The following is a 20,457-nucleotide window of genomic DNA, read 5'->3' on the forward strand; positions in this document are numbered from 1 at the left end:
TTTATGTGGGTTTATTTTATATCCTGCAACTTTGCCAAATTTATTTATTGTCTCAAGTAGTTTTTTACTTGATTCTCTAGAATTCTCTAAGTATATCATCCTATCATCTGCAAAGATTGATAGCTTGGTCTCTTCTTTACCTAATTTGATTCCTGTGATTTCTTTTTCTTCTCTAATTGCTACTGCTAACATTTCTAGTACCAGATTGAATAAGAGGGGTGATAGTAGACACCATTGTTTGACCCCTGATCTTATTGGAAATGCTTCTAGCTTATCCCCATTACATATAATACTTTCCAATGGCTTTACATATATGCTACCTATTATTTTAAGGAAGACTCAATTTATTCCTATACTTTCTAGTGTTTTTAATAGGAATGAATGTTGTATTTTGTCAAAAGCCTTTTCTGCATCTATTGAGATAATCATGTGGTTTCTGCTAGTTTTATTGTTGATATGATCAACTTTACTGATGGTTTTCCTAATATTAAACCATACTTGCATTCCTGGAATAAATCCTACCTGATCAAAGTGCATTGTTCTTGAGATAAGTTGCTGTTGTCTTTTTGATAATATTTTATTTAAAATTTTTGCATCTATATTCATGAGGGAGATTGGTGTATAATTTTCTTTCTCTGTTTTATCTTTTCCTGATTTAGGTATCAGTACCATATTTGTGTCATAAAAACAGTTTGGTAGGACTCCTTCACTAATTTTCCCAAAAAGTTCGTAGAGTATTGGAATCAATTGTTCTTTAAATGTTTAATAGAATGCACTAATGAATCCATTTGGCCCTGGAGATTTTTTCCTAGGGAGTTGACTGATGGCTTGTTCAATTTCTTTTTTCTGAGATGGGGTTATTTAAGTAATTTACTTCCTCTTCAGTTAATCTGGGCAACTTGTATTTTTGTAAATATTCATCCATTTCCCTAAGATTGACAAATTTATGTGCATACAATTGGGAAAAATAATTCCTAATTATTTTTTTAATTTCCTCTTCACTGTAAGTAGATTCACCCTTTTCATTTGTGATATCCATAATTTGGTTTTCTTCTTTCTTTTTTTTATCATATTGACTAAGGGTCTATCAATTTTATTGTTTTTTTTTCATAAAACCAACTCTTAGTTTTATTTATTAATTTAATAGTTTTTGTAATTTCAATTTTTATTAATCTCTCCTTTGGTTTTCAATATTTCTAATTTAGTATTTAATTGGGGATTTTGAATTTTTTCTTTTTCTAGGTTTTTCAATTCCATGCCCAATTCATTGACCTCCCTTTTCTCTAATTTAATCATGTATGCACTCAGGGATATAAAACTTCCCTAAGAACTGCCTTTAATGCATCCCACAAGTTTTGGTATGTTGTCTCATTATTATCATTCTCTTGAATGAAATTACTGATTGTTTCTATAATTCCTTGTTTGACCCCCTCATTCTTTAGGATTAAATTGCTTAATTTCCAATTAGTTTTTAGTCTGTCTTTCCATGGCCCTTTATTGCATATAATTTTTATTGCTTCATGATCTGAGAAGGATGCATTTAATATTTCTGCTTTACTGCACAGAATTGTGAGGTTTTTATGCCCTAGAACATGGTCGATTTTTGAGTATGTGCCATGAACCACTGAGAAGAAAGTATATTCCTTTTTATCCCCATTCAGTTTTCTCCAGAGATCTATCATACCTACCCTCTCTAAAATTCTGTTCACCTCCTTAACTTCTTTCTTGTTTATTTTGAGGTTGGATTTATCAAGTTCAGAGAGGGGGAGATTAAGGTCTCCCACTAGTACAGTTTTGCTATCTATTTCTTCCTCTAATTCCTTTGCCTTCTCCTCTAGGAATTTGGATGCTATACCACTTGGTGCATATATGTTGAGTAATGGTATTGCTTCATTCTCGATGGTGCCTTTTAGCAGGATATAGTTTCCTTCCTTATCTCTTTTAATTAGATCAATTTTTGCTTTTGCTTTATCTGAGATAGGGATTTCTACCCCTGCTTTTTTTTTTTTAACTTTAACTGAGGCATGATATATTTTACTTCAGCCTTTTACCTTTACCCTGTGTGTATCCCTCCGTTTCAGATGTGTTTCTTGTAAACAGCATATTGTAGGATTATGATTTTTAATCCATTCTGCTATCTGCCTCCGTTTTATGGAAGGGTTCATTTCATTCACATTTACAGTTATGATTATTATATGTTTGTTTCCTTCCATCCTATTCACTCCCCTGTTAATGCTTGGATTTTTTCTCCCCTTCTCCCTTCCCGTCCTTAATAGTTTTCCTTTTGACCACCACCTCCCTCAGTATTCCCTTATCAGCCCCCCTCCCTTACCTTGCTCTTTCCAGTCCCAGCCCTTTAGTGATAGGCCTGGTAGTGGCCCTTGTGGTTGGTGGGATGACTTGACCCCCGAGTTGATCAGGCCTCCTCCTAGCCTGCCTCTGTGCACCGCACCTTTGCTTCCCGGCCTGCCTCTGCGTGCCGCACCTTCGCTTCCTGGCCTGCCTCTCTAAATATTTTCTTATTTCTAAATATTTCTAATTTCTAAATCTATATTTCTAAATATTATACTTTTTACTTATGCAGTTTTTAGTTTCTTTGTGTTTTTCATGGAATGAAGGCTTCTAGAATAACACTTGTGAGTTTCCTCTTCTAAACAATTTCTATCTTGTTGCCTTCTAGATCTTGTTCACTCCCTTTTTTTATCTTGTTCTTCACTCTTTAAATACAAAGTTACTATATGTAGCACATAGTTCGGACTGTCCCTTGGTTAAAAAAAATCCATCTGTCCTTATCTATAAAGATTCCTACCCTGTGTTCTTTCTGTTATAAATGAAAATCTATGTACTCTGTCTAGGGAATAAGCCACACTTGTTGAGGATCCAAGAAGTTTCATGATTTTTATTTACATTTATTCTGTAATGAATAAATGAGTAGCCTCCTGGAAAAGACTACAAAGGATCAGAAAAAAGGAAGCCATTTTTATGCTCTTTCATTTAACTTTTGTGCCATTCCTCCCTTCTGAGCTAGAATTGGCTCCAGCTCTTCTGAGTTACAACTCTCTAGACCTGCCCATTAAGCATGCATGTTAATGAAAAGTCGGTGACCATCCCCCAATTGGTCCAAGCCAGTTTAGCTCAGGCCCATCTTTACAGATTTAATGCCTTCCTGCATGTAAACACCCATTGTTCCTATAAAATCTGTGGAAACCAAACTGCCAGCATTTCTCACATTTCCACAATAATTTTCTGTTTCATTTGTCATGAAATTGCTTTTCTGGTCCCATGCCCTCTCACCCTTCTGTATGCCAGTTGCTGGAGGACCTCTGACTTGCCTTCTCCAGAGGCAGAATGTTGTGGGTAGAGGTACAATACTCTCATAAGAATTGGTATTCCTGAGGACCAAATGTGTGAATCAGATGCATTGTAAGGTCTCCATCTTCCATTATACAATATCTCCCCCCACCCCCAATTGAAGTGTTCTTTAGTGAGACCCCCCTCCCACCTACGAGTATTGATTGTTCCCCTTTTTTCCAGTTTGAATCATTCCCTTTGCCACTTCTCCTATTCTTTTGTAGTCTTTCTTCTTGCTGAGGGATTAGCAAGTTATTTTCCTTTTTATTTACCATTGATTAGGGTAGATCACACATTCTTCTCTATCTTCTTTCTCCTTTCCCTTTTTATGTGACTTCCTAATCTTTAGTTACACACACACACACACACACACACACACACACACACACATACACATACACACACAAAGGACAAAAAATGATTCACTTATAAGGTGGGCTGTTGTGAGGTTTATGGTGTTTCAGGCCTGTTCCTCTATCTCAACTTCCATTTAAGTTTTGCTTCCACCCCTATTTCCTTGGAGACTTTTAGAAAAAAAAAATCACATAATGGTATGTCTGTTATTTTTGTTGTTGTGGGACCATTCTTGCATGTATATGGGTTTGCTTGGTTAAGGAGCAGGGCTTTTCCTTTATGTGAGACTGTAATGTTAATGGGAGTTGAAGATCTTCTCTGCCCATTAATCGATGTGAAGCCCAACAAGATAAACTTGATTAGGGGAGGCCCACACCTTTTGTTACTTTGTAATTAGGAAGTAGGTCACAAGGATTGTGATGTCCTCTGGCTCTGAAGGAGGCTATATACACTCTGAGGTGGTTTTGCTGTGGGGCTCACTCATTGGAGGAATGTTCCTGTGATTTGGTCAGATGAGACTCTGGGTAGCTGGCAAGGACCCACCCCCACCCCCTTCCCTTTGAAAACTCAAGGTTGATGCTTCTCTTTCTGATAACTGTATGTATAGCTTTTGTCAGACAGCGAGAAGCCCTGTCTGTTGATTTGTGTTATTTTCTCTTTAATTTTTTTTGCTTGTAATTCAGGTTGCTGACTTTTTTCCCTGAACTAAGTGAATTATATGCGTGTGTGTGTGTGTGATTAAAATAAGATTGTTGACCCCTTTAAAATTGCTTTCCTTTAGAAAAGTAGATCAAAGAAACTGCTAAAAGTCATCCTGGGTATACTAGTGTGCTTATTGTTACAGAGATGGGGTGGAGATAGTGGGTGAAAGCATCTGAGTGGTACCAGGGGAGAAGAGAGAACTCTTGGTAATTTGGTTTTTTTTTTTTTTCCCCAGTAGAATATCAGGCAAGATTGTCTTCTGAGAGGATGAGAGAAAAAGAAGACATAGGAGGTTTGAAGAGGGATGAAAAGGTTTGAGAAAAGCCACTATAGGTGAGTGGGACAGTGAATCAAGTATGGGAGTTTAAAAAGGATTGACTCTCCATAGTGAGGGCACAATTAACATTATGTAACATAATTTTGTAGTGGACCCAGTCAGCAGGGTTTCATGATTTTCTCCAATGTTATTTGGCAGCCCGTGAGTAGCAACGAAGGCAGCAGATGGTGTGAATAGTCCAAGGCTAGGACTTGGCAGGACAAGATAGGTAATAGGATAAAGAGCAAGGAACTCAGAGGACAGGGTAGACTTGATTTGTTACACCGAAAAATCAAGATGGGGCATGAAGCTGAGTGTAGTCAGTATAGGGGTTATGGCCTGAGAAAGACCTAAGGGATCAAAAGATTGGAGATCACAGTGAGGACAAAGAACAGGGTGTGGAGTTGCAAGACAGAGGGAGAATGGGAATGATGATATACTGTGATCAGATAAAGGAATTTTAGAATTCATGAACATGGAAGTGGTGACATATTTTTGATTAATGACAAGATTAAGGTTATAGCCTCTGTGTGTAGCTGATACAAAGTGGAGTAGTTCATGAGGAATGAGTAAATTGAGGAATTGGGAAGTTAGGTGTTTGAGAGAGTACCATTATGTATACTGAAGGCCTCAGTTTAAGGGTAGGAGTTGGGGAGGAAAGACTGTCAGATTGAACTCACTGAAGAAGAAAGGAGTCCTAGAGGTCTGTAGATAAAACCCACCAGAATATTGATTAGGAGATAAATATGGATTGAATGAACCTCAAAAAAAAAAAAAGGAGAAATCACTGACTGATAATGGCAGAGAGAATCTGGATGTGGCAAGAATAAGGAGTATTCAACTCTACCAGCACAGCTAGTAAATTGAGGGGCAAGGTATAAGTGAAAGTACAACCAGTGCTAGAAAAAAAAGGGGGATATATTGATCTGTGTATATACAGACACAACTTTGCATGTTGCCTGGACCACTTTTTTAATCACTTACCTAAACTTCTATCATTTGCTCTCACAAAAGCATTGCCTAATGACAATCCATGCTAAATCTCCATTTTAATTCATTGCCTAAAGTTTTTTTTTTTCCCCCTTTTTCTTTTGGTACACAAGGGGCAGTTTTTAAAGATTTGCCTGGAAAAAGGGAGAAGGAACATTTGATCTAGGTTTCAATTAACTCTATCATTGATTTCTTTGTAAAAGGAGATGCTGCACAGTGCGGTGAGAACCAGATCTAGATTTAGGAGAACTAAGTTCAAGCCCTGCAGGTTTGTTTTATAAAATTAAGATGAAACTGGCCATGTTTCCCTCTGTTATGAGACTAACATGAGATAATATACATAAAATAACTTTGAAAATTATTAACAACGACACAAATTTAAGATGGCATTCTAATTCCTTAATAATAATAATATGGATGTGGCCTCAGACACTTACGCACATACAAAAACTAGTCGTGTGACCTTGGGCTAGTTACTTAATCCCAATTGCCCTCCAAAAAGCAAAAAAAAAAATAAATAAATAAATAAAAGAAAGAAAAACTTCAGGGGAGAAAGAGACAGGAAGAGTGATTCATGTAAACACATATTACATATACTTCGTGATAAAATTAGACTACTGATTATAAGCACATAACACTAAAAATGTGTACAATACAGCAGGTTGTGAGTCCAACTATTAATTGTTCACATATATCAACAGTTTTCAGTTCAATGTTTACTTTCTACAAAGTATAATTTATGAAGCAAGCTTTATAAATAAAAATTTAGATAATAATGTTATTTACTATTGACTTGAAATTTGAAGTCTAACATTATAATGTCTCCTTTCTTTTTCAGTGATTTGCTGCTCTTCTGTGTGCCTGAGTCTTGTTGAGTTAAATGAGAAAGCATTTATAGAATAGCAGCATGATTAATCCTGTTTTTGACCAAAGGATGCCTCTTTATTTTCTAACTTTAGAAAGAAAGTACTGTCTTCTACTGTTAGTTCAATTGCCCTCAACCTACATTTTGAATTTTAACATGAAATCACATTCTCAGACTAACATGAAATGAAGACTGTGAGGTAAGCTTAATTTAATTTAAACTTATCTAAACTTAATTTAAACTTTATCTTAAAAAGATGAGTTTATTTTTAAATGAATGTTATTAAATTTTTTGCTTTATTGTTTTAACAATTTTTTACCAGGCCAAGGTTTCTGACATATAGGTGGGCCTGGAAGGAAGAATAAAGTCTTGACTTTAAATATCAGACAAGTGACCAACAACTGGTCTGAGATAGCTCAGTATCACCTGTATAGGAGTGAGATCCCAGATGCTTCATCCCACAGCCATCACCTATGCAGAGTTACCCTTCTTTCCTGGCACAAAGAAGGTCTAAGTGCCTTATGTTTTTATTTGCTGCTGTCAGGATTCAACACCCAGAATTGTTTTTCCCTTCTAAATGTTCCCTTCTTTTGCTTGTATTTTACAGAATGTACAACACACATCAAGATGACGAATTAATATGCAATTTTTAAAATGGTGACTAAGTCACCTTCTAAATTAATTATACTCTCACAGCCAAGTGACAATTCCAATCATATCAAGGAAAAACACTTTACTTGTTATGTCCCAACATGACAAAAAACGATGCTTCCTTGGGTTTGAAACTCTAAAGGAAATGAAACATTTTCCTTGACATTCTTTATGGTACAATTTCCCTGGGGAAAAAGGAAATTTCAACTGAGTGTTTTCAAAGAAATCTGATTTCATAAAATCCAAGCCACAAGCAACAATTTAATGAAGAGAACTCTTTTATTTAGCAAAGGCAGGCATAAATAAAGAACAAAATTCCATTTGCTCAGTAATTACATAACAAATAAAATATACTGGAAAATATTCTTAATCTTGTTTCAAACTCCAAGGTGTGTTTATTTTTTTCTTTTTCCATTTTCTGAGACATGCATAATATAACAATACCTTATAATAAATAATTAAACATAGAAATATTCCACATTATCAGTGTCACTTATTTTAGTATTAGAATGAAATTCAAAAATATAGGTTCTCTGGAATGTAACTGTATTAATGATAACTTTATTCCATCTAAATTTTAGACTCTCTCTTTTGCACTGACTGCTTCAAAAATACAAAGAAAAATTTTATTAGACATAATAGTTCACTCGACATAATATATGGTTTGATTATGCCCAGAAATTTAACTCTGAAATATTACAGTCATGCATCAGGATTGATTTAAACTTGTTTTCTGAATTTTATAGGCACTGTAATGTGAAAAGTACTATATATGGAGTCAGAGGAACTTGGGTTCAATTCTGGTGCTGCCATTTACGTCAGTTTCTTCATTTTCCTCATTCCTAGATGAATTCTGAGGTCTTTTCCAGCTCTAAATCTAGGATTCCTACTTATTTTGAAGACTAAATTTTTTCCTGTTTTCTATCTTCTGGAAATGTTGAAGTGGCATTTAACTTAAAGCAAGAGTGTTCTCACCTATTCTTCCTTAAAGAAAGAAAAAGAACTCATATGGTAACAAAACATTATATATCATAATTCTAAGTGAATACCTCCCCCTCTTTTTGACAATGGTACATTTTATGCAGTATAATGATGTAAATATTTCAGTCTGACCATTTTTTTTTTAAGCAATTGGGGTTATGGGGTTAAGTAACTTGCTCAAGGTTACACACCCAGTTATTTCTGGGTGTGGTGTTAAGTATCAGAGTCCGGATTCGATCCGAGGTCATCCCGACTCTGGGGCCAGTGCTCTTATTTGCTGTGCTACCTGGCTGCCCCCTGATCTCTTCTTAAGGGGCCCCAACTTCCAGTTCACTCTGACAAGAATTAAATATCTAACATCTTCTTAAAAATAAAATTGGATCATACAAGTTGAAAATGTATCAATTTTATTTGATTTCAGTAAGCTTTGGTTGCAAAGACTACCTGATTTTTTAGCCCTCAAAATATGTTAGTCATCAATGCCCTAGCTTAAAGTAACACTATTGAAAAATTAGACTAAATAAAAACTTTAATGCTTTTAATCATGGGCCCTAGCTGGCACTCTTCCTTGCAAGCTACACTGTAAAATAATCAATAGTACTATGAGGTTCCTTTGTCCTAAAGGAAAGATAACTCAGCAAAGCAATTAAGGCAAAGTCATACCTAAAATTGCAAGAACAATAGCTTAACTTTAAACTCCATGATATTTAGATGAAATCACTGATATATAACAAGGTCTATATTACTTATTTTCTTTCGATCAAAAAAAATTTTTTAAAGCAGAGTTATTGATACTTAAAAGATCTTAGGTTTGGAAGAAGGTAAGTTTTTCAATTTAGTATTATAACTATCGGGGAAAATGACAGAAATATGTCGGTTTAAATTCATACATTATTCTTCTAACATGGGAGTGACCTTTAATAAGAACTGAAATTTTGGAAGTGGAATTACCAGTGCAGGAATGTGTTTATGGGTTCTAGAGGAATAAGGACTAATATATATATATACTTAGTAGAATGGACCAGACTTGTTGAGAAAGTGCATGGTAAAGGATTTGCTTGGAATTTAAGACAATTTTTTTTAAGTTAGCTTGCTATGGAATGTCAAATCCTGAAAAAACTTCAGGTCTAATGGATCGATAAAGCTTACCAACAGAAATTAAAAAAAAACAAACAAAAGGCCCAGACATAATACATTTTTTCTAAACAACTAATATGATAAAATGATAGTGCACAGTGGAACTTGTTATGCCTGTCAATATTTGCATATTTAGGTAAAGAGAGTATATTAAAATGTACCTGCTGTTACTCCTTAGTCATTAATCACCAATCTAAAAGTAACTTGTATATTAAAAATAGTATCCCATATCTCTTAAGTACAATACTTAATGCCCTGCATTGTTAGTAAGATTAAAAAAATATAATAAACTATTTCATCTATATGTTGAAATTCACATTATACATACACATAAAATCTGTTTTAAAGCTCTATTTTAAAGACTCTAAGACATAAGTGGTTAAAGTAGATTCCAAAGTTATCTTAAAAGGACTAGTAAACATTGTCTGCTATATCAAATCCTACTACAGTAGAAAACCCCACGTATTATAAATATAAACAGTTACTAGGAGTGCTATCATAGCCCATATGCTAGAGTAATCATTATGCTAATCTACTATTTTGTATTAAAAGCTAATCTAATGAATTTAAATAAATGAAGTAAATTTCATTATCTTATTCGTGTATCATACAAGAAATCTTAAAATTACGTTGTTTTTAAAAGAATGCTGCAGAGAATACCTGAGAAATAATTTATAAACTTAATTTCATAAGAATCAAAGAAACATGGCTTGGGAGAAAATATTCTCTAAAATCTCTAAGAAGGAAGTGCATACTAATTTCAAGGGAAATATAAACTGTTAAACTGGTACTAATTCAAAGTCCAATCATTAGTTCCCTTGAAGAATAACTTTCATTAAAGCTCAGAGCATTTCATAAAACAATTATTATCTGTCAGAATTCCAATGGTTATTTCAGCAATGATCAATATTGGTAGTAGCTATTTTAATAAATCCAATGAAAGACGAACAGATGTGACCATATTATATTTTGCATATGGAAGTTATCTCCTTCTCTTCAGCTCCCACACCACTTTGTAATTCCCTTATATTCTAGTTGGTACTACAGTTACGATTTATTCTGTGTGCCTCACACAGCACTTAGCACAGGGCCTCTCACACAGGAGGAGCTGGAAAAATCTTTGCAGACTGAAGCAATAAAGTAATAGCGAGATGTTACCCCTTCAACTGCCTATGAAGGTGAATCTGTTGATTTGATAGGCAGTATGTGGTACAAGAGAAAAAGCACTGGATATAAAGTAAGAAGACCTGGATTCAAATCCTATTTCTGTCACTTATTCCCTGCTGTGTGACCTTGGGTAAATAATTTATTCTCTCCTGGCCTCAGTTTCCTCATGTATAAAATGAGGGGTTAACTTAGATGGTCTTTAATGTTCTTTTTAGCTCTAAATTCATAATCTTTACTTAATTCTCTTAAAGAGTATTTATTTAGTCACTGTGACAACTGAGTCACAACAGGACTGTGATCAGTAATGATTTTGTGGAGTCTTAATTATCTTTAGGGAAATGTCAAATTCTCAAACTACAAACAAGGTTATATTAAAAATAATATGGCATGCTTTCAAGGTTATGAAACTATACAGTACTGTTTTATTTTAATGTATTGTTTAAAATCAATTTCACTTTTGTTATTTAAAGAAATAGAATCTTTTTCCTGAAAAGGTGCTAATTTCTCTGAGAAACCTCTAAGTAAATTTAATTTCTTTTCAGAAGAGACCTAAAATTCTGGTTACCACCACATAAATTACTCTCCAACCACTTTTTCTATTAATATATTTTGGTATTTACCTATTCCTGCTTTTCAGCCCAAACCCTTATCAGAAGAAATCATTTGTGATTTCATAAGAAAATATCGCTTTGGCTTATTTTCTTAACAGTTCTAATCATTTGTAGAAATAAACCAAAATATATATTTAGAATTATTTCAGGTAAATGGTTTACCAGAAAATATTATTTTTCATTTCTTACTAGCTTATTACTAAAAATCTTAGAGAAGACTAAGAAAATAAATAGAGGCTAGTAGCTTTAATCTCAGTGTTACATGCTTTGAAGACTATACCCCACTAAAAATGAAACATGCTTCAGATATCTATTGGAGAACATAGAGGATGAAGATATGTTAGTTGATATTAAGTCTGGATTCTCAATAAGATTTCAAAAGATTGCAATGGCATTGTAGAAAAAGCACTGAATTTAGAATTAGGAAAACTTGGGTCTAGTACTGGTTTTGCTATTAATTGCCTACATGACCTTGAACAAGACACAATGTTTCATCATCTATAAAATGAGAGGAATGAATTAGGTGGTGTCCAAGGTACTTTTCATGATTGAATTCTATGACTCATCATCTTTGCAAAGCTCTTGTACAACCAGGACATGGTTGTAGCTCAGCCTTTTTCAAACTGTTAAAAAAAAAAAAACAATCAACCAGCCAGGATTTATCTTACTGAAACATAAATCTTTTGTCACTAAAGAAATTGAAAAACCCTGTTTTACCCAGTGCTTTGCACAAGTTAGCATGGGACTATATTGTGCAAAGTAAAACTGGGTATTATTTTTTTTTACATGAGAAATTACTAATACTCCCCTTTTTTGGCCCTTAGTATTTTTGGCCCATAGTAAGGCTATGATTTCTGGATGGACGTCTTCCCCTGCCACCAATCTCCCTTCTATCTACAAGTTAATTCCTCAATTTTAAATAATAGTAGTGCCCTTATTTACAAGTGCAACTAAGATTTACATCAGAAAGTAAAGAGGATACTTGTTACTACATATAATCAAAATAATTTATTACATTTGAGTTACTCTGACCCAAATAAGGAACACAAAAAGAGAGAAAATGTACAATATCCCTACAAACTTTGCCTTCAATCCTACTTTATGAATACATATTTATTATTTTAGAATCATCCTTCTATGGATTGTTGTGTTATTTATCATAAATTCTGTACTATTTTTGCCATTAAAACTTTACCTCTTTAACAAGATTTATAATTTCTTTTTATGTGAATATAAAGCATTATTCACTCCTATGTCTTGTTGTGGTATGAAGGCTTTATCAGCAAAACACAAAATGTGGGAGGTTTTTCCAAACTAGGAGGGCTTCTACTATAGAAGGTATCACCAGGTTGGCCAAACGGTAATGGGACTTTAATCATCGCATCTCTTTAACACCATTTACCCATTTAACTTCTGAGTCTTAGAAAGCGGTTGTAATATAGGAACAGGACACAGCAATAATGATTAAGTTATACATACATGGAAATACGCGAGCAAAAATATGTTTTAGTTTTAAGAATTGCATTTGCTTTACAGTATTTATAGTACTATAGATATGTTATGAGAAGTGAATGCTGTCTGAAATATGTATTTTTTAAAAATTAAGATGTTAGTACAAAAGGTCACAGAATTCTAGGAAATTCCTAGTGAGAAAAAATGTTTTGCCTGTTACCAATTTTATTTTGCGTATGTCATTTTATGAGTTATTTCATGGTTACTGTGTTAAGAAAAGTACACGTTGTAAAAATTAATGTTTTGTTATAAAGAATTGTATACAGAAAAGTATATTTTTAGCAATCTCTAGTGAAATATTACAGTTTTTGGTGATTGTAGCAACCTAACCGCCTATTTGCCATAGGTTCAACATGTCAAATTTACATTTTTGACTTTTCATGACATTTTTTAGGAATGCTACCCCTGTGAAAGTTGAGGACTGACTGATTCTGGAAAGCAAAAATTTAGTGCATGGTCTTGTAGTTGTAGAAGGAATACAGGATAAACTAAACCTCTATTGATAACCTGCAAGTAACTTTTAAAAATTAATACATAATTTGAATTTGGGGTATTTTTAGGGGGGAGTAGGATTGGGGGGATTGGAATAATTTCTTTCTCCTAAAGATGGAATCATATAGTGATTTCATTTAATTGAAGATTCTGCTTAATTGGGAGGCACAGTGGTACAATGAAAGGATTGTTAGATTTGGAGTGGGAAAATATAAGATCAAGTCACTTAACTTCTCTGAATCTCTGCTTCTGAGCTATAAAATGGGGATAATGACACTTGTATTACCTATTTCACAGGTTTTCATGAGGATAAAATGAATAAGGTATGTAAAGCATTAGAATAATATCAGCTTATCATCATCATTATTATTGCTATAATTACTGTTCTTGTAAGTTATACAAAATAGTCTATTATTTTTTTTCTGGTGTGATGAAGGCACTGGATACATCCCTAATATATCGAAGGAACAGGTAAATGTGATTAAGCTAGACCACACTGCTGTTGATTTTTCAATTATCTGTGATAACCTCCCTGTCATTACCTCCTGCTCTACATGCCCAGATAAACCAAGGACAAGCTACACTGAGGATCATGACAGGTTTGCTTTTGTATCTGAATGTGTATTTCTGACTCCTTTTCAAAGACAAATATTGATACTCTAGATGACCTATTGTTTATTGTTTTATTTGATTCTCATTTCTTCTCCCCTACATGAGATTATATATTTAACTGTATTGTTTTAACAATGGATTCAGTACATTTTGCTCACTGGGTTCCAAGTATGTAATTTACAGTAGTACTTAAAGTTGCATTTCAACATCCTGGTTTTGGTGGTAAGTTGATACATGAATTTGAATACTATGAGTGATTAATATATGAAAATAGGTTATTTTTAAATAGCAAACATCTACTGTTAATGACCACTAATCTCTATATTTAAGTGTTTTAATTCCTGGATTAAAGGTGCTATGAAAGTGCCAAGTACTAAATTATAGATATATTTCTATATATTGAAAGAATTTACACCATTCTTGTTCTCACCATAATAAAACCAAAACAAAATTGTCAAAATTAACTGAAATTCTTCACTCAATTTTCCTTATGTACATTTAACTAATTTTATACAGTGTCATATCAATTTGAATATAGGTCATTAAAAAAATGGACTATGCTTTTAAAATCAGAATTGAAAATAAAATAATATACACATAAACACTGACTACAGGCTGCATTCAAGTTTTATATGAACTAGATATGTGGAAAAAAAAAGTTTCACATTCAGACTAATTTAAAATCTCACTGCTGAATTCAATCCAATGATAATCACTTCTTTAACAAACCTAAGGAACAGGAATAATAAAACATAATAGACACCACAAATACTCTAGGAAAAAATGAATTTTTTGCACTATTTGAATAGCTTTAAAAACATACATATATACACACATGCACTTATATAAATATATATGTATATATGACAGAGATGAACTTGTATGTGGTATTTTACTAATTATTTTATCTGTGAAGTCAGGGTATTAAGGACCCCAAACAAAACCATTTGTGATACAGAGAAAGCATTTATGACTTGTATAGCATATAGCATAGCATAGGTACTTAGAAAATAGCAAAATGACAATATACATCAAGCTATGCAGAAAAGGCCCTTTATCTTTAACAATGACTTAGTAATATTAACTTAAGGCATAGATTGTGTATGTTATGTCGTATGGAGATTTTTTTGGCTGTTTTTGGTTCCAATAACCAAAAGCCTCAATTCTTAATTAGGTATGAAGTTACCTAGCTGAGTCAATAGAGGGAAATGGCTTTCAAAATTGAAGGAGGAAACACATACATTAGCAATTCTTTTACAGTACTTTGCTTTTCTACCACAGACAAACCAAAACTGGTTTCTGTGTCCAGGAAGCAAGTAGCTTCTAATTGGATGCTAATTACTTTCTGCACAATGGGGCTACAAAATAAAAATTAAACTGTCATAAAAGCTGAATTTCAATTCTAGCCCTAAATGACATAAACTATGCTAATACTGTACATAAGTATTTCACAAATTATCTTAGAGAGGTTGGTTAAATCTAATTTACAGAATATAAAAATTTGCACAGCTTCCTTTACAAATACTTTCAAAATACAACTTGCAAGAGGTTGACAATGATAATATTGCTATTTCAACCTTTTACAAAAGTCTATACTCTTTCTAATAAGGATACAAGAATAATGCATATTGACTCAAAAATTTCTTCTGTACACCTGACAAAATATTGTGCATACTATGATACATGGACTGTTTTGATTATGAGTACATTTTGGACTAAGTATATTAAAATGGCCATTGGATTCACTTCATGCAGGCCACTGTTGCTTTAACTTATTGTATTTTTCAGACCATTTATGAGTGAGTTCCAGATAAATACCTGGTTTGTGAGGCTGGTAATCAAGGTATACTATATGTTCAGTTCTCTTGGGAACTGCTTTTTCAATCTGAGTTCCTTCATGCCACTCATTAAAGGAGGTGATGGAAATAACATCAGGTCGTACCTGAAGAGCAGCACTGAAAGCAGTTTCAAAGTACTTTCCGTTGACTCGGTTCCGAGTGTTGTGGTTGTTCCAGGGTCGGACGTTGGTATCTATGTATCCTGGCCCCACACTTGGGATAAACAGTAAGCTGTTGCTGTCACAAAAGGCTTTTAGGTCTGCCCAGTTGTGATGTGATGAGCCATAAGAAAAGCCATTTGTGGCAAAGTATGTGTAAATTCCATCAAAACCACTTCTCTGAATTTCCAGTTTGTGTCTTTCTTCTACAAGAAGAGCAATGAACAATCCATCATAGGGAGTGTTACGAATACTCAAGGGCCCTGAGGCAGTTAATAGATTGGCCCAGGTTTCTGGCTTTGTGAAATAAGAATCATACACATAAAACATGGGCAGGATTCTGCCTGTGTTGGTCTTATACCTGTAAAAAGCTGGATGGCTTCCATATCTAGAAAATAAAACATATACAATACTAATGTAAATAGTCAGAAATAACTAATGAGAGAAAAGTATTTTTTTTCCCTATCGACTCAGAGTATCAGGGCATTTTAAATGTGCATATCTTTCAGCCAAAAGCTACTATATCATTGTATTTTGAAATTTTCACAGAGTGAAAATTAGATCTCAGATATATCAACAAACAAATTATACATAAACAATTCTTAAGCAAACAAGGAAACTAAAATTAGTAATATTGTTAAATACTCTATTAGGGCTGATCAGGCTCTTTGTAAGAGCACTATGTATCGATTATAGTCTCCTATCCTTTGAGGAGAAATAAAAATCTTTCCATGTGGAGTGACTTTAAATGAGTGAACTACGAATCCTTCAATTTGTAGTATAGCGTTCAACATACCATGTTCTCATGCGTTTTTAAAAAAAGGCAGAATTTTGTTATTTGTGAGATGGTTCACAGATTATAATGGAAAGTCAATTAAATAGCAAAATAATTTTGTTGCAGACTGTGAAACAACTTCAAATATTAAGTAAATATAAGCTTGCTATAAGAGAAGGTAAAAGAGCAAATCATAGTAATAAACTCACTTGTCTATAATGTACTTGATACTTTTGTGCATACTGTGATCATCTCGATTCTTATATGGTTCAATGTGGAAAGTGACCTGAAAAAAAATAGGATTTGTTAAGGGAGGGGGTGTAAAATGGTAATTTTTTAAGTCCAGAAGTCTATCTGATATTAGGTATAAATCAATTGACTTTTCAGTCAAAACTTTCAATATATGGTATTGTATATTAGTGTCAAATACAGCATTAACTGCATAAATTAATCACAGATTAAATTAGCAGTAGGCTAACTTGCTTTATATGTTATATGCTGATACATAAAACCTAGATCTTTATGGGGGAAAATTTTTGCTCTACTTTGAAAAAGTTTCAACCACACAACGCTTCAACAAAAAGTTTGTCTGCTAATATTGAAAACAAGACCAATGTAAATAGCTATGTATGCCTACCACTTATGCTCAAATTCCACAGTTAAGACTACCAATTTTGTAAAGTGAGGCATACCAGAATTGTAGAGGTATTCTCCCAGTACCACAGTCACATCTTAAAAGTCTAAATTGTATTAGAGAAAAAATCTGCAGGGTAGTTTTCAGCATCTTGAAGCTACTGTAAATAATATAGTAGGGAAAAGAAATTGAAAGTAACAGAATTACTCCATACAGAGGATTCTATATTATTTGACTAAACAAAGCTTGTCCATTTACTTGCTAATAAAAACTGATTATGGCTGAGGAAAGCTTTGTATATTCCATTTCTGTCTAACAATGTAGAGAGTAAATGCTTTATGTGATACTTCTCTGAAGAGAAATCAAGTCATGAAAACAGATTTTTAAAACAGAGAAGGTAAAGATGTAATCTTTCATTTAATGTTTTATGGACACATCACTAGCAATAAAAACACTTAGGACAATCTAATATACTGTGTTTCACTGCTTTGAATTTTAGGCCTCAGGCTCTACGAAAAAATATCTCCTGTAAACTTCAGATCATTCTAATGTAAAACTCTTTTGTTTTCAATTGCCCAATTAAAGTAAACAGTATTTTACATTAGTCAGTGCTACTAGTTTTCACAGAAGCAATTTTAAAGTTAGATAGCATTTAATGATAATAATATTACGCTATAATTTATGAATGAAACATAGTTAAATTATAAAGGAAAGAATTCTTTTCTGTCCATCATGAACCAAGTCAGATAGTTCTAGCTAGGATTTTTAACTTCCCTAGTTACTATATTTTTAACTTTAACAGAAAGATTATATTTCAAAAGGGCATAGCTAAAAACCTTAAATTTTTCCATTAGAATTAATTCAATATTTTCTATGTATGATGTTTATTGTAGCCCAAAAAGCAAAACTGACTTCATTTACATTGTGCTTTATTTCAGAGAATCTATAATTTGCAAGGTACCTCAGAAGTAATCTAGTCCAAACACAATCTAAAGATGGAATCTCTTTCAATATCCCTGAAGAGGTGAGCAAGAGTCAAACTGTTGAAATGGCTTGGGTTTTAAAGTAGAGGGCCTCAAAATTCTCCATGTTTTGGACAATGTCATGAGAAGAGCAAGCATAAAGGTAGCATGGATAGTAAGTCAACCATTTATTAAGTGCCTACCATGTGTCAGACACTGTGTGCAGTTTTAGAATTCAAGGAATGATTTTAAGAAAAAATAGTCCTTCCTCTCAAGGAGATCACAGTCTAAGGAGACAACAAGCAAACCATTATTTATAAGCCAGACATAGAAGATAAATTGGAGGTAATCAACAGAGGAAAGACATTAGCATTAAGGGGCAATCAGAAAAAGATTCCTTAAAGTGAGATTTTATCTGAGACTTGAAGGGAAAGTAGGAGGCAGAGATAAAGAGGGAGAGAATTCCAGGTAGGCATGGGAGACGGCCACTGAAAATGTATGGAATCAAGACATGAAGTATTATTGTGTTTGAGAAAGAGCAAAGAGTCCAATATCACTAAAGGTGTAAGAAAATTAGAAAGATAGGAAGGGGTCACATCCAGTGGGAAGAGGAGGAGATTTGGCACCAGGTACTGCCAAACTAAATCACTTTAGCGACTTAGTCACTAATTCAGAGATTCTATTTCCTCATCAGTAACATGGGATTCTTCATAGGTTCTTGTGAGATAGTGGACCTTTAACTGTGGCACACAGAACAGGAGAATCTTTAGAGTCCTACAGATCTCTGATAAGATTCCAAATACTTTAAGAAATTATAGATGAATAAATCAGGTAGTGGAAGGAGTAATAACCTTGGAAGTCAGGAGATATGGACTCTAATTCTGGCTCTGTTACCTCATTCTGTGACTCCTGGTATGTTCCTTTAACTTTCCCTGAGGCTCAAGCTCCTCAGGGAAAGTACAGAACTAACTGATCTCATGGTCTTTTTCAGTCTTAACATTTTATGATTCTGAGAATGAAAAACAAATTTTGAAAACATAATTGTTCTAGAAATCACCATTATAATTTCTCTATTATATTCCCAAATCGGGGTTATACTTCTGCATTACATTAATTCACTGTGTTATCTAAGGTCCATATTGAAGTATACTTTTTTTTGTTTCTGTTACACACACACACACACACATATACATACAACAGAAAAATAACAGCAAATATAACAGCATTCCCCTACAAAAGTACTTTTGATTTTCTAGACTTCAATACCATGCCTCATTTGCGATCTCACCCTGGAACACCCTTCACCTACGCTGGTTCCTTTTTCCCACTGGTGAGTGCCTCCTGGGGTAAAACTCTCATTCCTCTGCTGGCTATGTTTCTGACTTTCCAGACTTCAACACCATATATCCTTAGGTACTTCCCCTATTCCCCTTTCTATTCTTTCCAGGTCCCTTTTGCTAGTTGTCTTTTCTCACTGGATTATAAACTCCTTGAGGGAGCTGTCTTTTTGTTCATATCAGTACCCCAGGAGTGTAAGGGGTGTTCAGGAGAATTAGCATCTCTGGTGTATGGGCCTGCTGAGCCCTTTTTGTGTCCATCTGATTCACCCAACTCATACCGGTGGCTCCAAGAAGCTGTAACATGTAGTGGTGAGGGTCTGGTAAACAGTCTTGGCAATTGGGCTAAACCAGGGCTAAATGTAACCAAAAGGCTTCAAACCTGTCAGTGAGAGAGGGGGAATGTCTACCCCAAGACGTAAAGACTTTCCTCAGTGGAATGGACAGAAGAGAACAATTTGTTCTAACAGCCATAAAGGCAGCTGAAATAGGTGCTGTGGAGTGCTTAGAGCTTGGTCAGACATCAAAGGCATTAAGGTCATTCACTCACTGCATCCCAGGCCATGCAATTCATACACAAGTCAAAACATCACCTGTGATATCACTGATCCTCTTTGAAAACAAACAACAGTTTGCATCCCAATTGTTTAGCATAGTTCTTGATACAAAACTAGCACTAAATAAATACTTACTGTTTTGCCTCATCTGGCCTTGTGGTATAGTATAAAAGGGCTTTGGATTCAGTATCAGAACAGTCCGATCAAACCTATTTAGTCCCCTTAGATTATTTGGTCTATCTAGTGCAGGCCTTTGGCAAGTTACTTGCTCATTTGTGAAATGGGAATAATAGTATTTGTACTATTCTGTTTTCCAGAATCTCCAGCCATGCCATCTCCCCCTGGGCTATCATCTCCACTCCTTCCCCACCAAATACCTGGACTCTGCTCCTTGAACCTCCATGGTCTTTGAAAAGGCCGTTTGGTGTTATTTTACTGCATTCCAGACCTTCACT

The 20,457-nt window shown here is 34.1% G+C and overlaps 1 protein-coding gene and 1 long non-coding RNA gene across 6 annotated transcripts in view; one reads left to right on the top strand and one right to left on the bottom strand.

The window, feature by feature from the left end:
* Nucleotides 1–4,004: 4,004 nt before the first annotated feature.
* Nucleotides 4,005–7,370, top strand: LOC138153062 (uncharacterized). Its single transcript, XR_011166281.1, has 3 exons — nt 4,005–4,740; nt 6,552–6,777; nt 7,186–7,370. It is a non-coding gene; the product is annotated as an uncharacterized lncRNA (long non-coding RNA).
* A 119-nt stretch (nt 7,371–7,489) lies between these two features.
* The window catches only part of MANEA (mannosidase endo-alpha), a 78,473-nt gene continuing 65,505 nt past the window's right edge, over nt 7,490–20,457 (bottom strand). For all 5 annotated transcript variants that reach the window (XM_069077221.1, XM_069077224.1, XM_069077222.1 and 2 more), the window contains 2 exons: nt 16,722–16,798; nt 7,490–16,125 (listed from right to left, as the gene is read on the bottom strand). In XM_069077221.1, coding sequence (XP_068933322.1) covers nt 15,489–16,125; nt 16,722–16,798 — 714 coding nt within the window. In that variant the 3' untranslated portion in view covers nt 7,490–15,488. The remainder of the gene's footprint in view (nt 16,126–16,721; nt 16,799–20,457) is intronic.

This window comes from Petaurus breviceps, unplaced genomic scaffold (assembly GCF_028583685.1).
Source record: "Petaurus breviceps papuanus isolate PSGF00001 unplaced genomic scaffold, PetGlider_PUasm1.0 90977, whole genome shotgun sequence".
NCBI lineage: Eukaryota > Metazoa > Chordata > Mammalia > Diprotodontia > Petauridae > Petaurus > Petaurus breviceps.